The 24,568-nt window shown below is 35.4% G+C and overlaps 1 protein-coding gene across 4 annotated transcripts in view; it reads right to left on the minus strand.

Annotated features, from left to right (window-relative positions):
- Window positions 1-24,568, minus strand: part of LOC102805386 (TBC1 domain family member 2B-like) — a 103,797-nt gene that overhangs the window by 10,850 nt on the left and 68,379 nt on the right. For all 4 annotated transcript variants that reach the window (XM_085502615.1, XM_085502605.1, XM_085502613.1 and 1 more), the window contains 2 exons: window positions 15,291-15,408; window positions 14,989-15,098 (listed from right to left, as the gene is read on the minus strand). In XM_085502615.1, coding sequence (XP_085358741.1) covers window positions 14,989-15,098; window positions 15,291-15,408 — 228 coding nt within the window. The remainder of the gene's footprint in view (window positions 1-14,988; window positions 15,099-15,290; window positions 15,409-24,568) is intronic.

Raw genomic sequence — 24,568 nt, forward strand, 5'->3', positions numbered from 1 at the left:
CCATAAACCATGTATGGGATAGCTTTGGTGATGTATAATACCATAAACCATGTATGGGATAGCTTTGGTGACGTATAATACCATAAACCATGTATGGGATAGCTTTGGTGATGTATAATACCATAAACCATGTATGGGATAGCTTTGGTGACGTATAATACCATAAACCATGTATGGGATAGCTTTGGTGATGTATAATACCATAAACCATGTATGGGATAGCTTTGGTGACGTATAATACCATAAACCATGTATGGGATAGCTTTGGTGATGTATAATACCATAAACCATGTATGGGATAGCTTTGGTGACGTATAATACCATAAACCATGTATGGGATAGCTTTGGTGATGTATAATACCATAAACCATGTATGGGATAGCTTTGGTGACATATAATACCATAAACCATGTATGGGATAGCTTTGGTGATGTATAATACCATAAACCATGTATGGGATAGCTTTGGTGACATATAATACCATAAACCATGTATGGGATAGCTTTGGTGACATATAATACCATAAACCATGTATGGGATAGCTTTGGTGACATATAATACCATAAACCATGTATGGGATAGCTTTGGTGACATATAATACCATAAACCATGTATGGGATAGCTTTGGTGACATATAATACCATAAACCATGTATGGGATAGCTTTGGTGATGTATAATACCATAAACCATGTATGGGATAGCTTTGGTGACATATAATACCATAAACCATGTATGGGATAGCTTTGGTGATGTATAATACCATAAACCATGTATGGGATAGCTTTGGTGACATATAATACCATAAACCATGTATGGGATAGCTTTGGTGACATATAATACCATAAACCATGTATGGGATAGCTTTGGTGATGTATAATACCATAAACCATGTATGGGATAGCTTTGGTGACATATAATACCATAAACCATGTATGGGATAGCTTTGGTGATGTATAATACCATAAACCATGTATGGGATAGCTTTGGTGACATATAATACCATAAACCATGTATGGGATAGCTTTGGTGACGTATAATACCATAAACCATGTATGGGATAGCTTTGGTGACGTATAATACCATAAACCATGTATGGGATAGCTTTGGTGACATATAATACCATAAACCATGTATGGGATAGCTTTGGTGACGTATAATACCATAAACCATGTATAGGATAGCTTTGGTGACATATAATACCATAAACCATGTATGGGATAGCTTTGGTGACATATAATACCATAAACCATGTATGGGATAGCTTTGGTGACATATAATACCATAAACCATGTATGGGATAGCTTTGGTGACGTATAATACCATAAACCATGTATGGGATAGCTTTGGTGACATATAATACCATAAACCATGTATGGGATAGCTTTGGTGACGTATAATACCATAAACCATGTATGGGATAGCTTTGGTGACGTATAATACCATAAACCATGTATGGGATAGCTTTGGTGACGTATAATACCATAAACCATGTATAGGATAGCTTTGGTGACATATAATACCATAAACCATGTATGGGATAGCTTTGGTGACGTATAATACCATAAACCATGTATGGGATAGCTTTGGTGACATATAATACCATAAACCATGTATGGGATAGCTTTGGTGACGTATAATACCATAAACCATGTATAGGATAGCTTTGGTGACGTATAATACCATAAACCATGTATGGGATAGCTTTGGTGACATATAATACCATAAACCATGTATGGGATAGCTTTGGTGACATATAATACCATAAACCATGTATGGGATAGCTTTGGTGACATATAATACCATAAACCATGTATGGGATAGCTTTGGTGATGTATAATACCATAAACCATGTATGGAATAGCTTTGGTGACATATAATACCATAAACCATGTATGGGATAGCTTTGGTGACATATAATACCATAAACCATGTATGGGATAGCTTTGGTGACATATAATACCATAAACCATGTATGGAATAGCTTTGGTGACATATAATACCATAAACCATGTATGGGATAGCTTTGGTGACATATAATACCATAAACCATGTATGGGATAGCTTTGGTGACATATAATACCATAAACCATGTATGGGATAGCTTTGGTGACATATAATACCATAAACCATGTATGGGATAGCTTTGGTGATGTATAATACCATAAACCATGTATGGGATAGCTTTGGTGACGTATAATACCATAAACCATGTATAGGATAGCTTTGGTGACATATAATACCATAAACCATGTATGGGATAGCTTTGGTGACATATAATACCATAAACCATGTATGGGATAGCTTTGGTGACATATAATACCATAAACCATGTATGGGATAGCTTTGGTGATGTATAATACCATAAACCATGTATGGGATAGCTTTGGTGACGTATAATACCATAAACCATGTATGGGATAGCTTTGGTGACATATAATACCATAAACCATGTATGGGATAGCTTTGGTGACATATAATACCATAAACCATGTATGGGATAGCTTTGGTGACATATAATACCATAAACCATGTATAGGATAGCTTTGGTGACATATAATACCATAAACCATGTATGGGATAGCTTTGGTGACATATAATACCATAAACCATGTATGGGATAGCTTTGGTGACATATAATACCATAAACCATGTATAGGATAGCTTTGGTGACATATAATACCATAAACCATGTATGGGATAGCTTTGGTGACATATAATACCATAAACCATGTATGGGATAGCTTTGGTGACATATAATACCATAAACCATGTATGGGATAGCTTTGGTGACGTATAATACCATAAACCATGTATAGGATAGCTTTGGTGACGTATAATACCATAAACCATGTATGGGATAGCTTTGGTGACATATAATACCATAAACCATGTATGGGATAGCTTTGGTGACGTATAATACCATAAACCATGTATGGGATAGCTTTGGTGACATATAATACCATAAACCATGTATGGGATAGCTTTGGTGACGTATAATACCATAAACCATGTATAGGATAGCTTTGGTGACGTATAATACCATAAACCATGTATGGGATAGCTTTGGTGACATATAATACCATAAACCATGTATGGGATAGCTTTGGTGACATATAATACCATAAACCATGTATGGGATAGCTTTGGTGACATATAATACCATAAACCATGTATGGGATAGCTTTGGTGACGTATAATACCATAAACCATGTATGGGATAGCTTTGGTGACGTATAATACCATAAACCATGTATGGGATAGCTTTGGTGACATATAATACCATAAACCATGTATGGGATAGCTTTGGTGACATATAATACCATAAACCATGTATGGGATAGCTTTGGTGACGTATAATACCATAAACCATGTATGGGATAGCTTTGGTGATGTATAATACCATAAACCATGTATGGGATAGCTTTGGTGATGTATAATACCATAAACCATGTATGGGATAGCTTTGGTGACATATAATACCATAAACCATGTATGGGATAGCTTTGGTGACGTATAATACCATAAACCATGTATGGGATAGCTTTGGTGACGTATAATACCATAAACCATGTATGGGATAGCTTTGGTGACATATAATACTATAAACCATGTATGGGATAGCTTTGGTGACGTATAATACCATAAACCATGTATGGGATAGCTTTGGTGACATATAATACCATAAACCATGTATGGGATAGCTTTGGTGACATATAATACCATAAACCATGTATGGGATAGCTTTGGTGACGTATAATACCATAAACCATGTATGGGATAGCTTTGGTGACGTATAATACCATAAACCATGTATGGGATAGCTTTGGTGACGTAAAATACCATAAACCATGTATGGGATAGCTTTGGTGACATATACCATAAACCATGTATGGGATAGCTTTGGTGATGTATAATACCATAAACCATGTATGGGATAGCTTTGGTGACATATAATACCATAAACCATGTATGGGATAGCTTTGGTGATGTATAATACCATAAACCATGTATGGGATAGCTTTGGTGACATATAATACCATAAACCATGTATGGGATAGCTTTGGTGATGTATAATACCATAAACCATGTATGGGATAGCTTTGGTGACATATAATACCATAAACCATGTATGGGATAGCTTTGGTGACATATAATACCATAAACCATGTATGGGATAGCTTTGGTGACATATAATACCATAAACCATGTATGGGATAGCTTTGGTGACATATAATACCATAAACCATGTATGGGATAGCTTTGGTGACATATAATACCATAAACCATGTATAGGATAGCTTTGGTGACATATAATACCATAAACCATGTATGGGATAGCTTTGGTGACGTATAATACCATAAACCATGTATAGGATAGCTTTGGTGACATATAATACCATAAACCATGTATGGGATAGCTTTGGTGACGTATAATACCATAAACCATGTATGGGATAGCTTTGGTGACGTATAATACCATAAACCATGTATGGGATAGCTTTGGTGACATATAATACCATAAACCATGTATGGGATAGCTTTGGTGACGTATAATACCATAAACCATGTATAGGATAGCTTTGGTGACGTATAATACCATAAACCATGTATGGGATAGCTTTGGTGACATATAATACCATAAACCATGTATGGGATAGCTTTGGTGACGTATAATACCATAAACCATGTATAGGATAGCTTTGGTGACATATAATACCATAAACCATGTATGGGATAGCTTTGGTGACATATAATACCATAAACCATGTATGGGATAGCTTTGGTGACGTATAATACCATAAACCATGTATGGGATAGCTTTGGTGACGTATAATACCATAAACCATGTATGGGATAGCTTTGGTGACATATAATACCATAAACCATGTATGGGATAGCTTTGGTGACGTATAATACCATAAACCATGTATAGGATAGCTTTGGTGACATATAATACCATAAACCATGTATGGGATAGCTTTGGTGACATATAATACCATAAACCATGTATGGGATAGCTTTGGTGACGTATAATACCATAAACCATGTATGGGATAGCTTTGGTGACGTATAATACCATAAACCATGTATGGGATAGCTTTGGTGACGTATAATACCATAAACCATGTATAGGATAGCTTTGGTGACATATAATACCATAAACCATGTATGGGATAGCTTTGGTGACGTATAATACCATAAACCATGTATGGGATAGCTTTGGTGACATATAATACCATAAACCATGTATGGGATAGCTTTGGTGACGTATAATACCATAAACCATGTATAGGATAGCTTTGGTGACGTATAATACCATAAACCATGTATGGGATAGCTTTGGTGACATATAATACCATAAACCATGTATGGGATAGCTTTGGTGACATATAATACCATAAACCATGTATGGGATAGCTTTGGTGACATATAATACCATAAACCATGTATGGGATAGCTTTGGTGATGTATAATACCATAAACCATGTATGGAATAGCTTTGGTGACATATAATACCATAAACCATGTATGGGATAGCTTTGGTGACATATAATACCATAAACCATGTATGGGATAGCTTTGGTGACATATAATACCATAAACCATGTATGGAATAGCTTTGGTGACATATAATACCATAAACCATGTATGGGATAGCTTTGGTGACATATAATACCATAAACCATGTATGGGATAGCTTTGGTGACATATAATACCATAAACCATGTATGGGATAGCTTTGGTGACATATAATACCATAAACCATGTATGGGATAGCTTTGGTGACATATAATACCATAAACCATGTATGGGATAGCTTTGGTGACATATAATACCATAAACCATGTATGGGATAGCTTTGGTGACATATAATACCATAAACCATGTATGGGATAGCTTTGGTGACATATAATACCATAAACCATGTATGGGATAGCTTTGGTGACATATAATACCATAAACCATGTATGGGATAGCTTTGGTGACATATAATACCATAAACCATGTATGGGATAGCTTTGGTGACATATAATACCATAAACCATGTATGGGATAGCTTTGGTGACATATAATACCATAAACCATGTATAGGATAGCTTTGGTGACATATAATACCATAAACCATGTATGGGATAGCTTTGGTGACATATAATACCATAAACCATGTATGGGATAGCTTTGGTGACATATAATACCATAAACCATGTATGGGATAGCTTTGGTGACGTATAATACCATAAACCATGTATAGGATAGCTTTGGTGACGTATAATACCATAAACCATGTATGGGATAGCTTTGGTGACATATAATACCATAAACCATGTATGGGATAGCTTTGGTGACATATAATACCATAAACCATGTATGGGATAGCTTTGGTGACGTATAATACCATAAACCATGTATAGGATAGCTTTGGTGACGTATAATACCATAAACCATGTATGGGATAGCTTTGGTGACATATAATACCATAAACCATGTATGGGATAGCTTTGGTGACATATAATACCATAAACCATGTATGGGATAGCTTTGGTGACATATAATACCATAAACCATGTATGGGATAGCTTTGGTGACGTATAATACCATAAACCATGTATGGGATAGCTTTGGTGACGTATAATACCATAAACCATGTATGGGATAGCTTTGGTGACATATAATACCATAAACCATGTATGGGATAGCTTTGGTGACATATAATACCATAAACCATGTATGGGATAGCTTTGGTGACGTATAATACCATAAACCATGTATGGGATAGCTTTGGTGATGTATAATACCATAAACCATGTATGGGATAGCTTTGGTGATGTATAATACCATAAACCATGTATGGGATAGCTTTGGTGACATATAATACCATAAACCATGTATGGGATAGCTTTGGTGACGTATAATACCATAAACCATGTATGGGATAGCTTTGGTGACGTATAATACCATAAACCATGTATGGGATAGCTTTGGTGACATATAATACTATAAACCATGTATGGGATAGCTTTGGTGACGTATAATACCATAAACCATGTATGGGATAGCTTTGGTGACATATAATACCATAAACCATGTATGGGATAGCTTTGGTGACATATAATACCATAAACCATGTATGGAATAGCTTTGGTGATGTATAATACCATAAACCATGTATGGGATAGCTTTGGTGACATATAATACCATAAACCATGTATGGGATAGCTTTGGTGACATATAATACCATAAACCATGTATGGGATAGCTTTGGTGGCATATAATACCATAAACCATGTATGGGATAGCTTTGGTGACATATAATACCATAAACCATGTATGGGATAGCTTTGGTGATGTATAATACCATAAACCATGTATGGGATAGCTTTGGTGACATATAATACCATAAACCATGTATGGGATAGCTTTGGTGACATATAATACCATAAACCATGTATGGGATAGCTTTGGTGACATATAATACCATAAACCATGTATGGGATAGCTTTGGTGGCATATAATACCATAAACCATGTATGGGATAGCTTTGGTGACATATAATACCATAAACCATGTATGGGATAGCTTTGGTGATGTATAATACCATAAACCATGTATAGGATAGCTTTGGTGACATATAATACCATAAACCATGTATGGGATAGCTTTGGTGACATATAATACCATAAACCATGTATGGGATAGCTTTGGTGGCATATAATACCATAAACCATGTATGGGATAGCTTTGGTGACATATAATACCATAAACCATGTATGGGATAGCTTTGGTGACGTATAATACCATAAACCATGTATGGGATAGCTTTGGTGATGTATAATACCATAAACCATGTATGGGATAGCTTTGGTGACGTATAATACCATAAACCATGTATGGGATAGCTTTGGTGACGTATAATACCATAAACCATGTATGGGATAGCTTTGGTGACGTATAATACCATAAACCATGTATGGGATAGCTTTGGTGACATATAATACCATAAACCATGTATGGGATAGCTTTGGTGATGTATAATACCATAAACCATGTATGGGATAGCTTTGGTGACGTATAATACCATAAACCATGTATGGGATAGCTTTGGTGACATATAATACCATAAACCATGTATGGGATAGCTTTGGTGACATATAATACCATAAACCATGTATAGGATAGCTTTGGTGACATATAATACCATAAACCATGTATGGGATAGCTTTGGTGACATATAATACCATAAACCATGTATGGGATAGCTTTGGTGATGTAAAATACCATAAACCATGTATGGGATAGCTTTGGTGACGTATAATACCATAAACCATGTATGGGATAGCTTTGGTGATGTATAATACCATAAACCATGTATAGGATAGCTTTGGTGACATATAATACCATAAACCATGTATGGGATAGCTTTGGTGATGTATAATACCATAAACCATGTATGGGATAGCTTTGGTGACGTATAATACCATAAACCATGTATGGGATAGCTTTGGTGATGTATAATACCATAAACCATGTATAGGATAGCTTTGGTGACATATAATACCATAAACCATGTATGGGATAGCTTTGGTGACATATAATACTATAAACCATGTATGGGATAGCTTTGGTGACATATAATACCATAAACCATGTATGGGATAGCTTTGGTGATGTATAATACCATAAACCATGTATGGGATAGCTTTGGTGACATATAATACCATAAACCATGTATGGGATAGCTTTGGTGACATATAATACCATAAACCATGTATGGGATAGCTTTGGTGACATATAATACCATAAACCATGTATGGGATAGCTTTGGTGACGTATAATACCATAAACCATGTATGGGATAGCTTTGGTGACATATAATACCATAAACCATGTATGGGATAGCTTTGGTGACATATAATACCATAAACCATGTATAGGATAGCTTTGGTGACATATAATACCATAAACCATGTATGGGATAGCTTTGGTGACATATAATACCATAAACCATGTATGGGATAGCTTTGGTGACATATAATACCATAAACCATGTATGGGATAGCTTTGGTGACGTATAATACTATAAACCATGTATGGGATAGCTTTGGTGACGTATAATACCATAAACCATGTATGGGATAGCTTTGGTGACGTATAATACTATAAACCATGTATGGGATAGCTTTGGTGACATATAATACCATAAACCATGTATGGGATAGCTTTGGTGATGTATAATACCATAAACCATGTATGGGATAGCTTTGGTGACATATAATACCATAAACCATGTATGGGATAGCTTTGGTGATGTATAATACCATAAACCATGTATGGGATAGCTTTGGTGACGTATAATACCATAAACCATGTATGGGATAGCTTTGGTGATGTATAATACCATAAACCATGTATGGGATAGCTTTGGTGACGTATAATACCATAAACCATGTATGGGATAGCTTTGGTGACGTATAATACCATAAACCATGTATGGGATAGCTTTGGTGACGTATAATACCATAAACCATGTATGGGATAGCTTTGGTGACATATAATACCATAAACCATGTATGGGATAGCTTTGGTGACATATAATACCATAAACCATGTATGGGATAGCTTTGGTGATGTATAATACCATAAACCATGTATGGGATAGCTTTGGTGACGTATAATACCATAAACCATGTATGGGATAGTTGGTGACATATAATACCATAAACCATGTGTGGGATAGCTTTGGTGACATATAATACCATAAACCATGTATGGGATAGCTTTGGTGACATATAATACCATAAACCATGTATGGGATAGCTTTGGTGACATATAATACCATAAACCATGTATGGGATAGCTTTGGTGACGTATAATACCATAAACCATGTATGGGATAGCTTTGGTGACATATAATACCATAAACCATGTATGGGATAGCTTTGGTGACGTATAATACCATAAACCATGTATGGGATAGTTGGTGACATATAATACCATAAACCATGTATGGGATAGCTTTGGTGACATATAATGCCATAAACCATGTATGGGATAGCTTTGGTGACATATAATACCATAAACCATGTATGGGATAGCTTTGGTGATGTATAATACCATAAACCATGTATGGGATAGCTTTGGTGATGTATAATACCATAAACCATGTATGGGATAGTTGGTGACATATAATACCATAAACCATGTATGGGATAGCTTTGGTGACATATAATGCCATAAACCATGTATGGGATAGCTTTGGTGACATATAATACCATAAACCATGTATGGGATAGCTTTGGTGACGTATAATACCATAAACCATGTATGGGATAGCTTTGGTGATGTATAATACCATAAACCATGTATGGGATAGCTTTGGTGATGTATAATACCATAAACCATGTATGGGATAGCTTTGGTGATGTATAATACCATAAACCATGTATGGGATAGCTTTGGTGACATATAATACCATAAACCATGTATGGGATAGCTTTGGTGACATATAATACCATAAACCATGTATGGGATAGCTTTGGTGACATATAATACCATAAACCATGTATGGGATAGCTTTGGTGATGTATAATACCATAAACCATGTATGGGATAGCTTTGGTGACATATAATACCATAAACCATGTATGGGATAGCTTTGGTGATGTATAATACCATAAACCATGTATGGGATAGCTTTGGTGATGTATAATACCATAAACCATGTATGGGATAGCTTTGGTGACATATAATACCATAAACCATGTATGGGATAGCTTTGGTGACATATAATACCATAAACCATGTATGGGATAGCTTTGGTGACATATAATACCATAAACCATGTATGGGATAGCTTTGGTGATGTATAATACCATAAACCATGTATGGGATAGCTTTGGTGATGTATAATACCATAAACCATGTATGGGATAGCTTTGGTGACGTATAATACTATAAACCATGTATGGGATAGATTTGGTGACGTATAATACCATAAACCATGTATGGGATAGCTTTGGTGACATATAATACCATAAACCATGTATGGGATAGCTTTGGTGACGTATAATACCATAAACCATGTATAGGATAGCTTTGGTGACGTATAATACCATAAACCATGTATGGGATAGCTTTGGTGACATATAATACCATAAACCATGTATAGGATAGCTTTGGTGACATAATACCATAAACCATGTATGGGATAGCTTTGGTGACATATAATACCATAAACCATGTATGGGATAGCTTTGGTGACATATAATACCATAAACCATGTATGGGATAGCTTTGGTGACATATAATACCATAAACCATGTATGGGATAGCTTTGGTGACATATAATACCATAAACCATGTATAGGATAGCTTTGGTGATGTATAATACCATAAACCATGTATGGGATAGCTTTGGTGACGTATAATACCATAAACCATGTATAGGATAGCTTTGGTGACGTATAATACCATAAACCATGTATGGGATAGCTTTGGTGACATATAATACCATAAACCATGTATGGGATAGCTTTGGTGACATATAATACCATAAACCATGTATGGGATAGCTTTGGTGACGTATAATACCATAAACCATGTATAGGATAGCTTTGGTGACGTATAATACCATAAACCATGTATGGGATAGCTTTGGTGACATATAATACCATAAACCATGTATGGGATAGCTTTGGTGACATATAATACCATAAACCATGTATGGGATAGCTTTGGTGACGTATAATACCATAAACCATGTATGGGATAGCTTTGGTGACGTATAATACCATAAACCATGTATGGGATAGCTTTGGTGACGTATAATACCATAAACCATGTATGGGATAGCTTTGGTGACGTATAATACCATAAACCATGTATGGGATAGCTTTGGTGACATATAATACCATAAACCATGTATGGGATAGCTTTGGTGACGTATAATACCATAAACCATGTATAGGATAGCTTTGGTGACGTATAATACCATAAACCATGTATGGGATAGCTTTGGTGACGTATAATACCATAAACCATGTATGGGATAGCTTTGGTGACATATAATACTATAAACCATGTATGGGATAGCTTTGGTGACGTATAATACCATAAACCATGTATAGGATAGCTTTGGTGACGTATAATACCATAAACCATGTATGGGATAGCTTTGGTGACATATAATACCATAAACCATGTATGGGATAGCTTTGGTGACATATAATACCATAAACCATGTATGGGATAGCTTTGGTGACATATAATACCATAAACCATGTATAGGATAGCTTTGGTGACATATAATACCATAAACCATGTATGGGATAGCTTTGGTGACATATAATACCATAAACCATGTATAGGATAGCTTTGGTGACATATAATACCATAAACCATGTATGGGATAGCTTTGGTGACATATAATACCATAAACCATGTATGGGATAGCTTTGGTGACGTATAATACCATAAACCATGTATGGGATAGCTTTGGTGACATATAATACCATAAACCATGTATGGGATAGCTTTGGTGACATATAATACCATAAACCATGTATGGGATAGCTTTGGTGACATATAATACCATAAACCATGTATGGGATAGCTTTGGTGACGTATAATACCATAAACCATGTATGGGATAGCTTTGGTGACATATAATACCATAAACCATGTATGGGATAGCTTTGGTGACGTATAATACCATAAACCATGTATGGGATAGCTTTGGTGATGTATAATACCATAAACCATGTATGGGATAGCTTTGGTGACGTATAATACCATAAACCATGTATGGGATAGCTTTGGTGATGTATAATACCATAAACCATGTATGGGATAGCTTTGGTGATGTATAATACCATAAACCATGTATGGGATAGCTTTGGTGACATATAATACCATAAACCATGTATGGGATAGCTTTGGTGATGTATAATACCATAAACCATGTATGGGATAGCTTTGGTGATGTATAATACCATAAACCATGTATGGGATAGCTTTGGTGACATATAATACCATAAACCATGTATGGGATAGCTTTGGTGACATATAATACCATAAACCATGTATGGGATAGCTTTGGTGACATATAATACCATAAACCATGTATGGGATAGCTTTGGTGACATAATACCATAAACCATGTATGGGATAGCTTTGGTGACATATAATACTATAAACCATGTATGGGATAGCTTTGGTGACATATAATACCATAAACCATGTATGGGATAGCTTTGGTGACATATAATACTATAAACCATGTATAGGATAGCTTTGGTGACATATAATACCATAAACCATGTATGGGATAGCTTTGGTGACATATAATACCATAAACCATGTATGGGATAGCTTTGGTGACATATAATACCATAAACCATGTATGGGATAGCTTTGGTGACATATAATACCATAAACCATGTATGGGATAGCTTTGGTGACATATAATACCATAAACCATGTATGGGATAGCTTTGGTGACATATAATACCATAAACCATGTATGGGATAGCTTTGGTGACATATAATACTATAAACCATGTATAGGATAGCTTTGGTGACATATAATACCATAAACCATGTATGGGATAGCTTTGGTGACATATAATACCATAAACCATGTATGGGATAGCTTTGGTGACATATAATACCATAAACCATGTATGGGATAGCTTTGGTGACATATAATACTATAAACCATGTATAGGATAGCTTTGGTGACATATAATACTATAAACCATGTATAGGATAGCTTTGGTGACATATAATACCATAAACCATGTATGGGATAGCTTTGGTGACATATAATACCATAAACCATGTATGGGATAGCTTTGGTGACATATAATACCATAAACCATGTATGGGATAGCTTTGGTGACATATAATACCATAAACCATGTATGGGATAGCTTTGGTGACATATAATACCATAAACCATGTATGGGATAGCTTTGGTGACATATAATACCATAAACCATGTATGGGATAGCTTTGGTGACATATAATACCATAAACCATGTATGGGATAGTTGGTGACATATAATACCATAAACCATGTATGGGATAGCTTTGGTGGCATATAATACCATAAACCATGTATGGGATAGTTGGTGACATATAATACCATAAACCATGTATGGGATAGCTTTGGTGACATATAATACCATAAACCATGTATGGGATAGCTTTGGTGACATATAATACCATAAACCATGTATGGGATAGCTTTGGTGACATATAATACTATAAACCATGTATAGGATAGCTTTGGTGACATATAATACCATAAACCATGTATGGGATAGCTTTGGTGACATATAATACCATAAACCATGTATGGGATAGCTTTGGTGACATATAATACCATAAACCATGTATGGGATAGCTTTGGTGACATATAATACTATAAACCATGTATAGGATAGCTTTGGTGACATATAATACCATAAACCATGTATGGGATAGCTTTGGTGACATATAATACCATAAACCATGTATGGGATAGCTTTGGTGACATATAATACCATAAACCATGTATGGGATAGCTTTGGTGACATATAATACCATAAACCATGTATGGGATAGCTTTGGTGACATATAATACCATAAACCATGTATGGGATAGCTTTGGTGACATATAATACCATAAACCATGTATGGGATAGCTTTGGTGACATATAATACCATAAACCATGTATGGGATAGTTGGTGACATATAATACCATAAACCATGTATGGGATAGCTTTGGTGGCATATAATACCATAAACCATGTATGGGATAGTTGGTGACATATAATACCATAAACCATGTATGGGATAGCTTTGGTGGCATATAATATCATAAACCATGTATGGGATAGTTGGTGACATATAATACCATAAACCATGTATGGGATAGCTTTGGTGACATATAATACTATAAACCATGTATGGGATAGCTTTGGTGACGTATGTTATCAATACATACCTGTTTTATTTTTTTTGTCATCCTCATCAATAATCGCTTCCAAAGTATTAATCTGCCACTTATGGACTTGAGTTTTCCAAACAGCAGTGATGAGAGTATCATAGTTGACACTGGTAATATATATATATATATATATACATTTACTAGACATGTTTGTGATAACATAGATGTCTGGTTAAAAATAACGCTCCACATTTTAATGATAGAACATATACACTTTACCATTAAAATCATCAACATGAGGCAATATTTTCTTTGTCTAGTATATAGAGTAATATAAAAACAAGGTACAAGTATCTTACATTTGTGGTGGTGGTTTTAATAGCATGGGTAATGTGCTGTTCAAATCACTCGATTTTAAGAGCTCACTTTGGTAGATCTCTAAGATTGCAAGTCCAACCCTGAATACAACAGTAATCCCTGAAAATAAACACCATTAGTAAGTACTGACATGGCATGTAAACTATATTAAAGTTAGCAGTACGCGGGTACAGCATGGTGTCTTCTGGATCACAGAATATACAGTATCAGTTCAATATGACAATGATCTTTTTTGACAGTCTGAGGCGAGAACCAATGGTGTTTTCAGTATCGTCCTTATGTGTAATTAAAAAATGATCACGCAGTGTATTAAAAATCAACATGTAAAGTAATATATTTGTGGACTGCCACAATCTACCAATTTAGTGGAGTTAGAAACTGAAGTGTGGTGTTGTATAAATGGATGGTAATACAACTGAGGTTTGTTTCATACTGAAGTGTGGTGTTGTATAAATGGATGGTAATACAACTGAGGTTTGTTTCATACTGAAGTGTGGTGTTGTATAAATGGATGGTAATACAACTGAGCTTTGTTTCATACTGAAGTGTGGTGTTGTATAAATGGATGGTAATACAACTGAGCTTTGTTTCATACTGAAGTGTGGTGTTGTATAAATGGATGTTAACACAACTGAGGTTTGTTTCATACTGAAGTGTGATGTTGTATAAATGGATGGTAACACAACTGAGCTTTGTTTCATACTGAAGTGTGGTGTTGTATAAATGGATGGTAATACAACTGAGCTTTGTTTCATACTGAAGTGTGGTGTTGTATAAATGGATGTTAACACAACTGAGGTTTGTTTCATACTGAAGTGTGATGTTGTATAAATGGATGTTAACACAACTGAGCTTTGTTTCATACTGAAGTGTGGTGTTGTATAAATGGATGGTAATACAACTGAGCTTTGTTTCATACTGAAGTGTGGTGTTGTATAAATGGATGGTAACACAACTGAGCTTTGTTTCATACTGAAGTGTGGTGTTGTATAAATGGATGGTAACACAACTGAGGTTTGTTTCATACTGAAGTGTGGTGTTGTATAAATGGATGTTAACACAACTGAGCTTTGTTTCATACTGAAGTGTGATGTTGTATAAATGGATGGTAACACAACTGAGCTTTGTTTCATACTGAAGTGTGGTGTTGTATAAATGGATGGTAATACAACTGAGCTTTGTTTCATACTGAAGTGTGGTGTTGTATAAATGGATGGTAACACAACTGAGCTTTGTTTCATACTGAAGTGTGATGTTGTATAAATGGATGGTAACACAACTGAGCTTTGTTTCATACTGAAGTGTGGTGTTGTATAAATGGATGGTAATACAACTGAGCTTTGTTTCATACTGAAGTGTGATGTTGTATAAATGGATGTTAACACAACTGAGCTTTGTTTCATACTGAAGTGTGGTGTTGTATAAATGGATGGTAATACAACTGAGGTTTGTTTCATACTGAAGTGTGGTGTTGTATAAATGGATGGTAACACAACTGAGCTTTGTTTCATACTGAAGTGTGGTGTTGTATAAATGGATGGTAACACAACTGAGCTTTGTTTCATACTGAAGTGTGGTGTTGTATAAATGGATGGTAACACAACTGAGCTTTGTTTCATACTGAAGTGTGGTGTTGTATAAATGGATGGTAACACAACTGAGCTTTGTTTCATACTGAAGTGTGGTGTTGTATAAATGGATGGTAACACAACTGAGCTTTGTTTCATACTGAAGTGTGGTGTTGTATAAATGGATGTTAACACAACTGAGCTTTGTTTCATACTGAAGTGTGATGTTGTATAAATGGATGTTAACACAACTGAGCTTTGTTTCATACTGAAGTGTGATGTTGTATAAATGGATGGTAATACAACTGAGGTTTGTTTCATACTGAAGTGTGGTGTTGTATAAATGGATGGTAACACAACTGAGCTTTGTTTCATACTGAAGTGTGGTGTTGTATAAATGGATGGTAACACAACTGAGCTTTGTTTCATACTGAAGTGTGGTGTTGTATAAATGGATGGTAATACAACTGAGGTTTGTTTCATACTGAAGTGTGGTGTTGTATAAATGGATGGTAACACAACTGAGCTTTGTTTCATACTGAAGTGTGGTGTTGTATAAATGGATGGTAACACAACTGAGCTTTGTTTCATACTGAAGTGTGGTGTTGTATAAATGGATGGTAACACAACTGAGCTTTGTTTCATACTGAAGTGTGGTGTTGTATAAATGGATGGTAACACAACTGAGCTTTGTTTCATACTGAAGTGTGGTGTTGTATAAATGGATGGTAACACAACTGAGCTTTGTTTCATACTGAAGTGTGGTGTTGTATAAATGGATGGTAACACAACTGAGCTTTGTTTCATACTGAAGTGTGATGTTGTATAAATGGATGTTAACACAACTGAGCTTTGTTTCATACTGAAGTGTGGTGTTGTATAAATGGATGGTAATACAACTGAGCTTTGTTTCATACTGAAGTGTGGTGTTGTATAAATGGATGGTAACACAACTGAGCTTTGTTTCATACTGAAGTGTGGTGTTGTATAAATGGATGGTAATACAACTGAGCTTTGTTTCATACTGAAGTGTGGTGTTGTATAAATGGATGGTAACACAACTGAGGTTTGTTTCATACTGAAGTGTGGTGTTGTACAAATGGATGGTAACACAACTGAGCTTTGTTTCATACTGAAGTGTGGTGTTGTATAAATGGATGGTAATACAACTGAGCTTTGTTTCATACTGAAGTGTGGTGTTGTATAAATGGATGGTAATACAACTGAGCTTTGTTTCATACTGAAGTGTGGTGTTGTATAAATGGATGGTAACACAACTGAGCTTTGTTTCATACTGAAGTGTGATGTTGTATAAATGGATGGTAATACAACTGAGCTTTGTTTCATACTGAAGTGTGATGTTGTATAAATGGATGGTAACACAACTGAGGTTTGTTTCATACTGAAGTGTGGTGTTGTATAAATGGATGGTAATACAACTGAGCTTTGTTTCATACTGAAGTGTGGTGTTGTATAAATGGATGTTAACACAACTGAGCTTTGTTTCATACTGAAGTGTGGTGTTGTATAAATGGATGGTAACACAACTGAGCTTTGTTTCATACTGAAGTGTGATGTTGTATAAATGGATGTTAACACAACTGAGCTTTGTTTCATACTGAAGTGTGGTGTTGTATAAATGGATGGTAACACAACTGAGCTTTGTTTCATACTGAAGTGTGGTGTTGTATAAATGGATGGTAACACAACTGAGCTTTGTTTCATACTGAAGTGTGGTGTTGTATAAATGGATGTTAACACAACTGAGCTTTGTTTCATACTGAAGTGTGGTGTTGTATAAATGGATGTTAACACAACTGAGCTTTGTTTCATACTGAAGTGTGGTGTTGTATAAATGGATGGTAACACAACTGAGCTTTGTTTCATACTGAAGTGTGATGTTGTATAAATGGATGGTAACACAACTGAGGTTTGTTTCATACTGAAGTGTGGTGTTGTATAAATGGATGGTAATACAACTGAGCTTTGTTTCATACTGAAGTGTGGTGTTGTATAAATGGATGGTAACACAACTGAGCTTTGTTTCATACTGAAGTGTGGTGTATAAATGGATGGTAATACAACTGAGCTTTGTTTCATACTGAAGTGTGGTGTTGTATAAATGGATGGTAACACAACTGAGCTTTGTTTCATACTGAAGTGTGGTGTTGTATAAATGGATGGTAATACAACTGAGCTTTGTTTCATACTGAAGTGTGGTGTTGTATAAATGGATGGTAACACAACTGAGCTTTGTTTCATACTGAAGTGTGGTGTATAAATGGATGGTAATACAACTGAGCTTTGTTTCATACTGAAGTGTGGTGTTGTATAAATGGATGGTAACACAACTGAGCTTTGTTTCATACTGAAGTGTGGTGTTGTATAAATAGATGGTAATACAACTGAGCTTTGTTTCATACTGAAGTGTGGTGTTGTATAAATGGATGGTAATACAACTGAGCTTTGTTTCATACTGAAGTGTGGTGTATAAATGGATGGTAATACAACTGAGCTTTGTTTCATACTGAAGTGTGGTGTTGTATAAATGGATGGTAACACAACTGAGCTTTGTTTCATACTGAAGTGTGGTGTATAAATGGATGGTAATACAACTGAGCTTTGTTTCATACTGAAGTGTGGTGTTGTATAAATGGATGGTAACACAACTGAGCTTTGTTTCATACTGAAGTGTGGTGTTGTATAAATAGATGGTAATACAACTGAGCTTTGTTTCATACTGAAGTGTGGTGTATAAATGGATGGTAATACAACTGAGCTTTGTTTCATACTGAAGTGTGGTGTTGTATAAATGGATGGTAATACAACTGAGCTTTGTTTCATACTGAAGTGTGGTGTTGTATAAATGGATGGTAACACAACTGAGCTTTGTTTCATACTGAAGTGTGGTGTTGTATAAATGGATGGTAATACAACTGGGCTTTGTTTCATACTGAAGTGTGATGTTGTATAAATGGATGGTAACACAACTGAGGTTTGTTTCATACTGAAGTGTGGTGTTGTATAAATGGATGGTAATACAACTGAGCTTTGTTTCATACTGAAGTGCGGTGTTGTATAAATGGATGGTAATACAACTGAGCTTTGTTTCATACTGAAGTGTGGTGTTGTATAAATGGATGGTAACACAACTGAGCTTTGTTTCATACTGAAGTGTGGTGTTGTATAAATGGATGGTAACACAACTGAGCATTGTTTCATACTGAAGTGTGATGTTGTATAAATGGATGGTAACACAACTGAGCTTTGTTTCATACTGAAGTGTGGTGTTGTATAAATAGATGGTAACACAACTGGGCTTTGTTTCATACTGAAGTGTGATGTTGTATAAATGGATGGTAACACAACTGAGGTTTGTTTCATACTGAAGTGTGGTGTTGTATAAATGGATGGTAATACAACTGAGCTTTGTTTCATACTGAAGTGTGATGTTGTATAAATGGATGGTAACACAACTGAGCATTGTTTCATACTGAAGTGTGGTGTTGTATAAATGGATGGTAATACAACTGAGCTTTGTTTCATACTGAAGTGTGGTGTTGTATAAATGGATGGTAATACAACTGAGCTTTGTTTCATACTGAAGTGTGATGTTGTATAAATGGATGGTAACACAACTGAGGTTTGTTTCATACTGAAGTGTGGTGTTGTATAAATGGATGGTAACACAACTGAGCTTTGTTTCATACTGAAGTGTGGTGTTGTATAAATGGATGGTAACACAACTGAGCTTTGTTTCATACTGAAGTGTGGTGTTGTATAAATGGATGGTAATACAACTGAGCTTTGTTTCATACTGAAGTGTGGTGTTGTATAAATGGATGGTAATACAACTGAGCTTTGTTTCATACTGAAGTGTGGTGTTGTATAAATGGATGGTAATACAACTGAGCTTTGTTTCATACTGAAGTGTGGTGTTGTATAAATGGATGGTAATACAACTGAGCTTTGTTTCATACTGAAGTGTGGTGTTGTATAAATGGATGGTAATACAACTGAGCTTTGTTTCATACTGAAGTGTGATGTTGTATAAATGGATGGTAACACAACTGAGCTTTGTTTCATACTGAAGTGTGGTGTTGTATAAATGGATGGTAACACAACTGAGCTTTGTTTCATACTGAAGTGTGGTGTTGTATAAATGGATGGTAACACAACTGAGCTTTGTTTCATACTGAAGTGTGGTGTTGTATAAATGGATGGTAACACAACTGAGCTTTGTTTCATACTGAAGTGTGGTGTTGTATAAATGGATGTTAACACAACTGAGCTTTGTTTCATACTGAAGTGTGATGTTGTATAAATGGATGTTAACACAACTGAGCTTTGTTTCATACTGAAGTGTGGTGTTGTATAAATGGATGGTAATACAACTGAGGTTTGTTTCATACTGAAGTGTGGTGTTGTATAAATGGATGGTAACACAACTGAGCTTTGTTTCATACTGAAGTGTGGTGTTGTATAAATGGATGGTAACACAACTGAGCTTTGTTTCATACTGAAGTGTGGTGTTGTATAAATGGATGGTAACACAACTGAGCTTTGTTTCATACTGAAGTGTGGTGTTGTATAAATGGATGGTAACACAACTGAGCTTTGTTTCATACTGAAGTGTGGTGTTGTATAAATGGATGGTAACACAACTGAGCTTTGTTTCATACTGAAGTGTGGTGTTGTATAAATGGATGGTAACACAACTGAGCTTTGTTTCATACTGAAGTGTGATGTTGTATAAATGGATGTTAACACAACTGAGCTTTGTTTCATACTGAAGTGTGGTGTTGTATAAATGGATGGTAATACAACTGAGCTTTGTTTCATACTGAAGTGTGGTGTTGTATAAATGGATGGTAACACAACTGAGCTTTGTTTCATACTGAAGTGTGGTGTTGTATAAATGGATGGTAATACAACTGAGCTTTGTTTCATACTGAAGTGTGGTGTTGTATAAATGGATGGTAACACAACTGAGGTTTGTTTCATACTGAAGTGTGGTGTTGTACAAATGGATGGTAACACAACTGAGCTTTGTTTCATACTGAAGTGTGGTGTTGTATAAATGGATGGTAATACAACTGAGCTTTGTTTCATACTGAAGTGTGGTGTTGTATAAATGGATGGTAATACAACTGAGCTTTGTTTCATACTGAAGTGTGGTGTTGTATAAATGGATGGTAACACAACTGAGCTTTGTTTCATACTGAAGTGTGATGTTGTATAAATGGATGGTAATACAACTGAGCTTTGTTTCATACTGAAGTGTGATGTTGTATAAATGGATGGTAACACAACTGAGGTTTGTTTCATACTGAAGTGTGGTGTTGTATAAATGGATGGTAATACAACTGAGCTTTGTTTCATACTGAAGTGTGATGTTGTATAAATGGATGGTAACACAACTGAGGTTTGTTTCATACTGAAGTGTGGTGTTGTATAAATGGATGGTAATACAACTGAGCTTTGTTTCATACTGAAGTGTGGTGTTGTATAAATGGATGGTAACACAACTGAGCTTTGTTTCATACTGAAGTGTGGTGTATAAATGGATGGTAATACAACTGAGCTTTGTTTCATACTGAAGTGTGGTGTTGTATAAATGGATGGTAACACAACTGAGCTTTGTTTCATACTGAAGTGTGGTGTTGTATAAATGGATGGTAATACAACTGAGCTTTGTTTCATACTGAAGTGTGGTGTTGTATAAATGGATGGTAACACAACTGAGCTTTGTTTCATACTGAAGTGTGGTGTATAAATGGATGGTAATACAACTGAGCTTTGTTTCATACTGAAGTGTGGTGTTGTATAAATGGATGGTAACACAACTGAGCTTTGTTTCATACTGAAGTGTGGTGTTGTATAAATAGATGGTAATACAACTGAGCTTTGTTTCATACTGAAGTGTGGTGTTGTATAAATGGATGGTAATACAACTGAGCTTTGTTTCATACTGAAGTGTGGTGTATAAATGGATGGTAATACAACTGAGCTTTGTTTCATACTGAAGTGTGGTGTTGTATAAATGGATGGTAACACAACTGAGCTTTGTTTCATACTGAAGTGTGGTGTATAAATGGATGGTAATACAACTGAGCTTTGTTTCATACTGAAGTGTGGTGTTGTATAAATGGATGGTAACACAACTGAGCTTTGTTTCATACTGAAGTGTGGTGTTGTATAAATAGATGGTAATACAACTGAGCTTTGTTTCATACTGAAGTGTGGTGTATAAATGGATGGTAATACAACTGAGCTTTGTTTCATACTGAAGTGTGGTGTTGTATAAATGGATGGTAATACAACTGAGCTTTGTTTCATACTGAAGTGTGGTGTTGTATAAATGGATGGTAACACAACTGAGCTTTGTTTCATACTGAAGTGTGGTGTTGTATAAATGGATGGTAATACAACTGGGCTTTGTTTCATACTGAAGTGTGATGTTGTATAAATGGATGGTAACACAACTGAGGTTTGTTTCATACTGAAGTGTGGTGTTGTATAAATGGATGGTAATACAACTGAGCTTTGTTTCATACTGAAGTGTGGTGTTGTATAAATGGATGGTAATACAACTGAGCTTTGTTTCATACTGAAGTGTGGTGTTGTATAAATGGATGGTAACACAACTGAGCTTTGTTTCATACTGAAGTGTGGTGTTGTATAAATGGATGGTAACACAACTGAGCATTGTTTCATACTGAAGTGTGATGTTGTATAAATGGATGGTAACACAACTGAGCTTTGTTTCATACTGAAGTGTGGTGTTGTATAAATAGATGGTAACACAACTGGGCTTTGTTTCATACTGAAGTGTGATGTTGTATAAATGGATGGTAACACAACTGAGGTTTGTTTCATACTGAAGTGTGGTGTTGTATAAATGGATGGTAATACAACTGAGCTTTGTTTCATACTGAAGTGTGATGTTGTATAAATGGATGGTAACACAACTGAGCATTGTTTCATACTGAAGTGTGGTGTTGTATAAATGGATGGTAATACAACTGAGCTTTGTTTCATACTGAAGTGTGGTGTTGTATAAATGGATGGTAATACAACTGAGCTTTGTTTCATACTGAAGTGTGATGTTGTATAAATGGATGGTAACACAACTGAGGTTTGTTTCATACTGAAGTGTGGTGTTGTATAAATGGATGGTAACACAACTGAGCTTTGTTTCATACTGAAGTGTGGTGTTGTATAAATGGATGGTAACACAACTGAGCTTTGTTTCATACTGAAGTGTGGTGTTGTATAAATGGATGGTAATACAACTGAGCTTTGTTTCATACTGAAGTGTGGTGTTGTATAAATGGATGGTAATACAACTGAGCTTTGTTTCATACTGAAGTGTGGTGTTGTATAAATGGATGGTAATACAACTGAGCTTTGTTTCATACTGAAGTGTGATGTTGTATAAATGGATGGTAATACAACTGAGCTTTGTTTCATACTGAAGTGTGGTGTTGTATAAATGGATGTTAACACAACTGAGCTTTGTTTCATACTGAAGTGTGGTGTTGTATAAATGGATGGTAATACAACTGAGCTTTGTTTCATACTGAAGTGTGGTGTTGTATAAATGGATGGTAATACAACTGAGCTTTGTTTCATACTGAAGTGTGATGTTGTATAAATGGATGGTAATACAACTGAGCTTTGTTTCATAC

The sequence above is a fragment of the Saccoglossus kowalevskii genome, chromosome 1, assembly GCF_978046115.1.
Source record: "Saccoglossus kowalevskii chromosome 1, keSacKowa6.1, whole genome shotgun sequence".
Taxonomy (NCBI): Eukaryota; Metazoa; Hemichordata; class Enteropneusta; family Harrimaniidae; genus Saccoglossus; species Saccoglossus kowalevskii.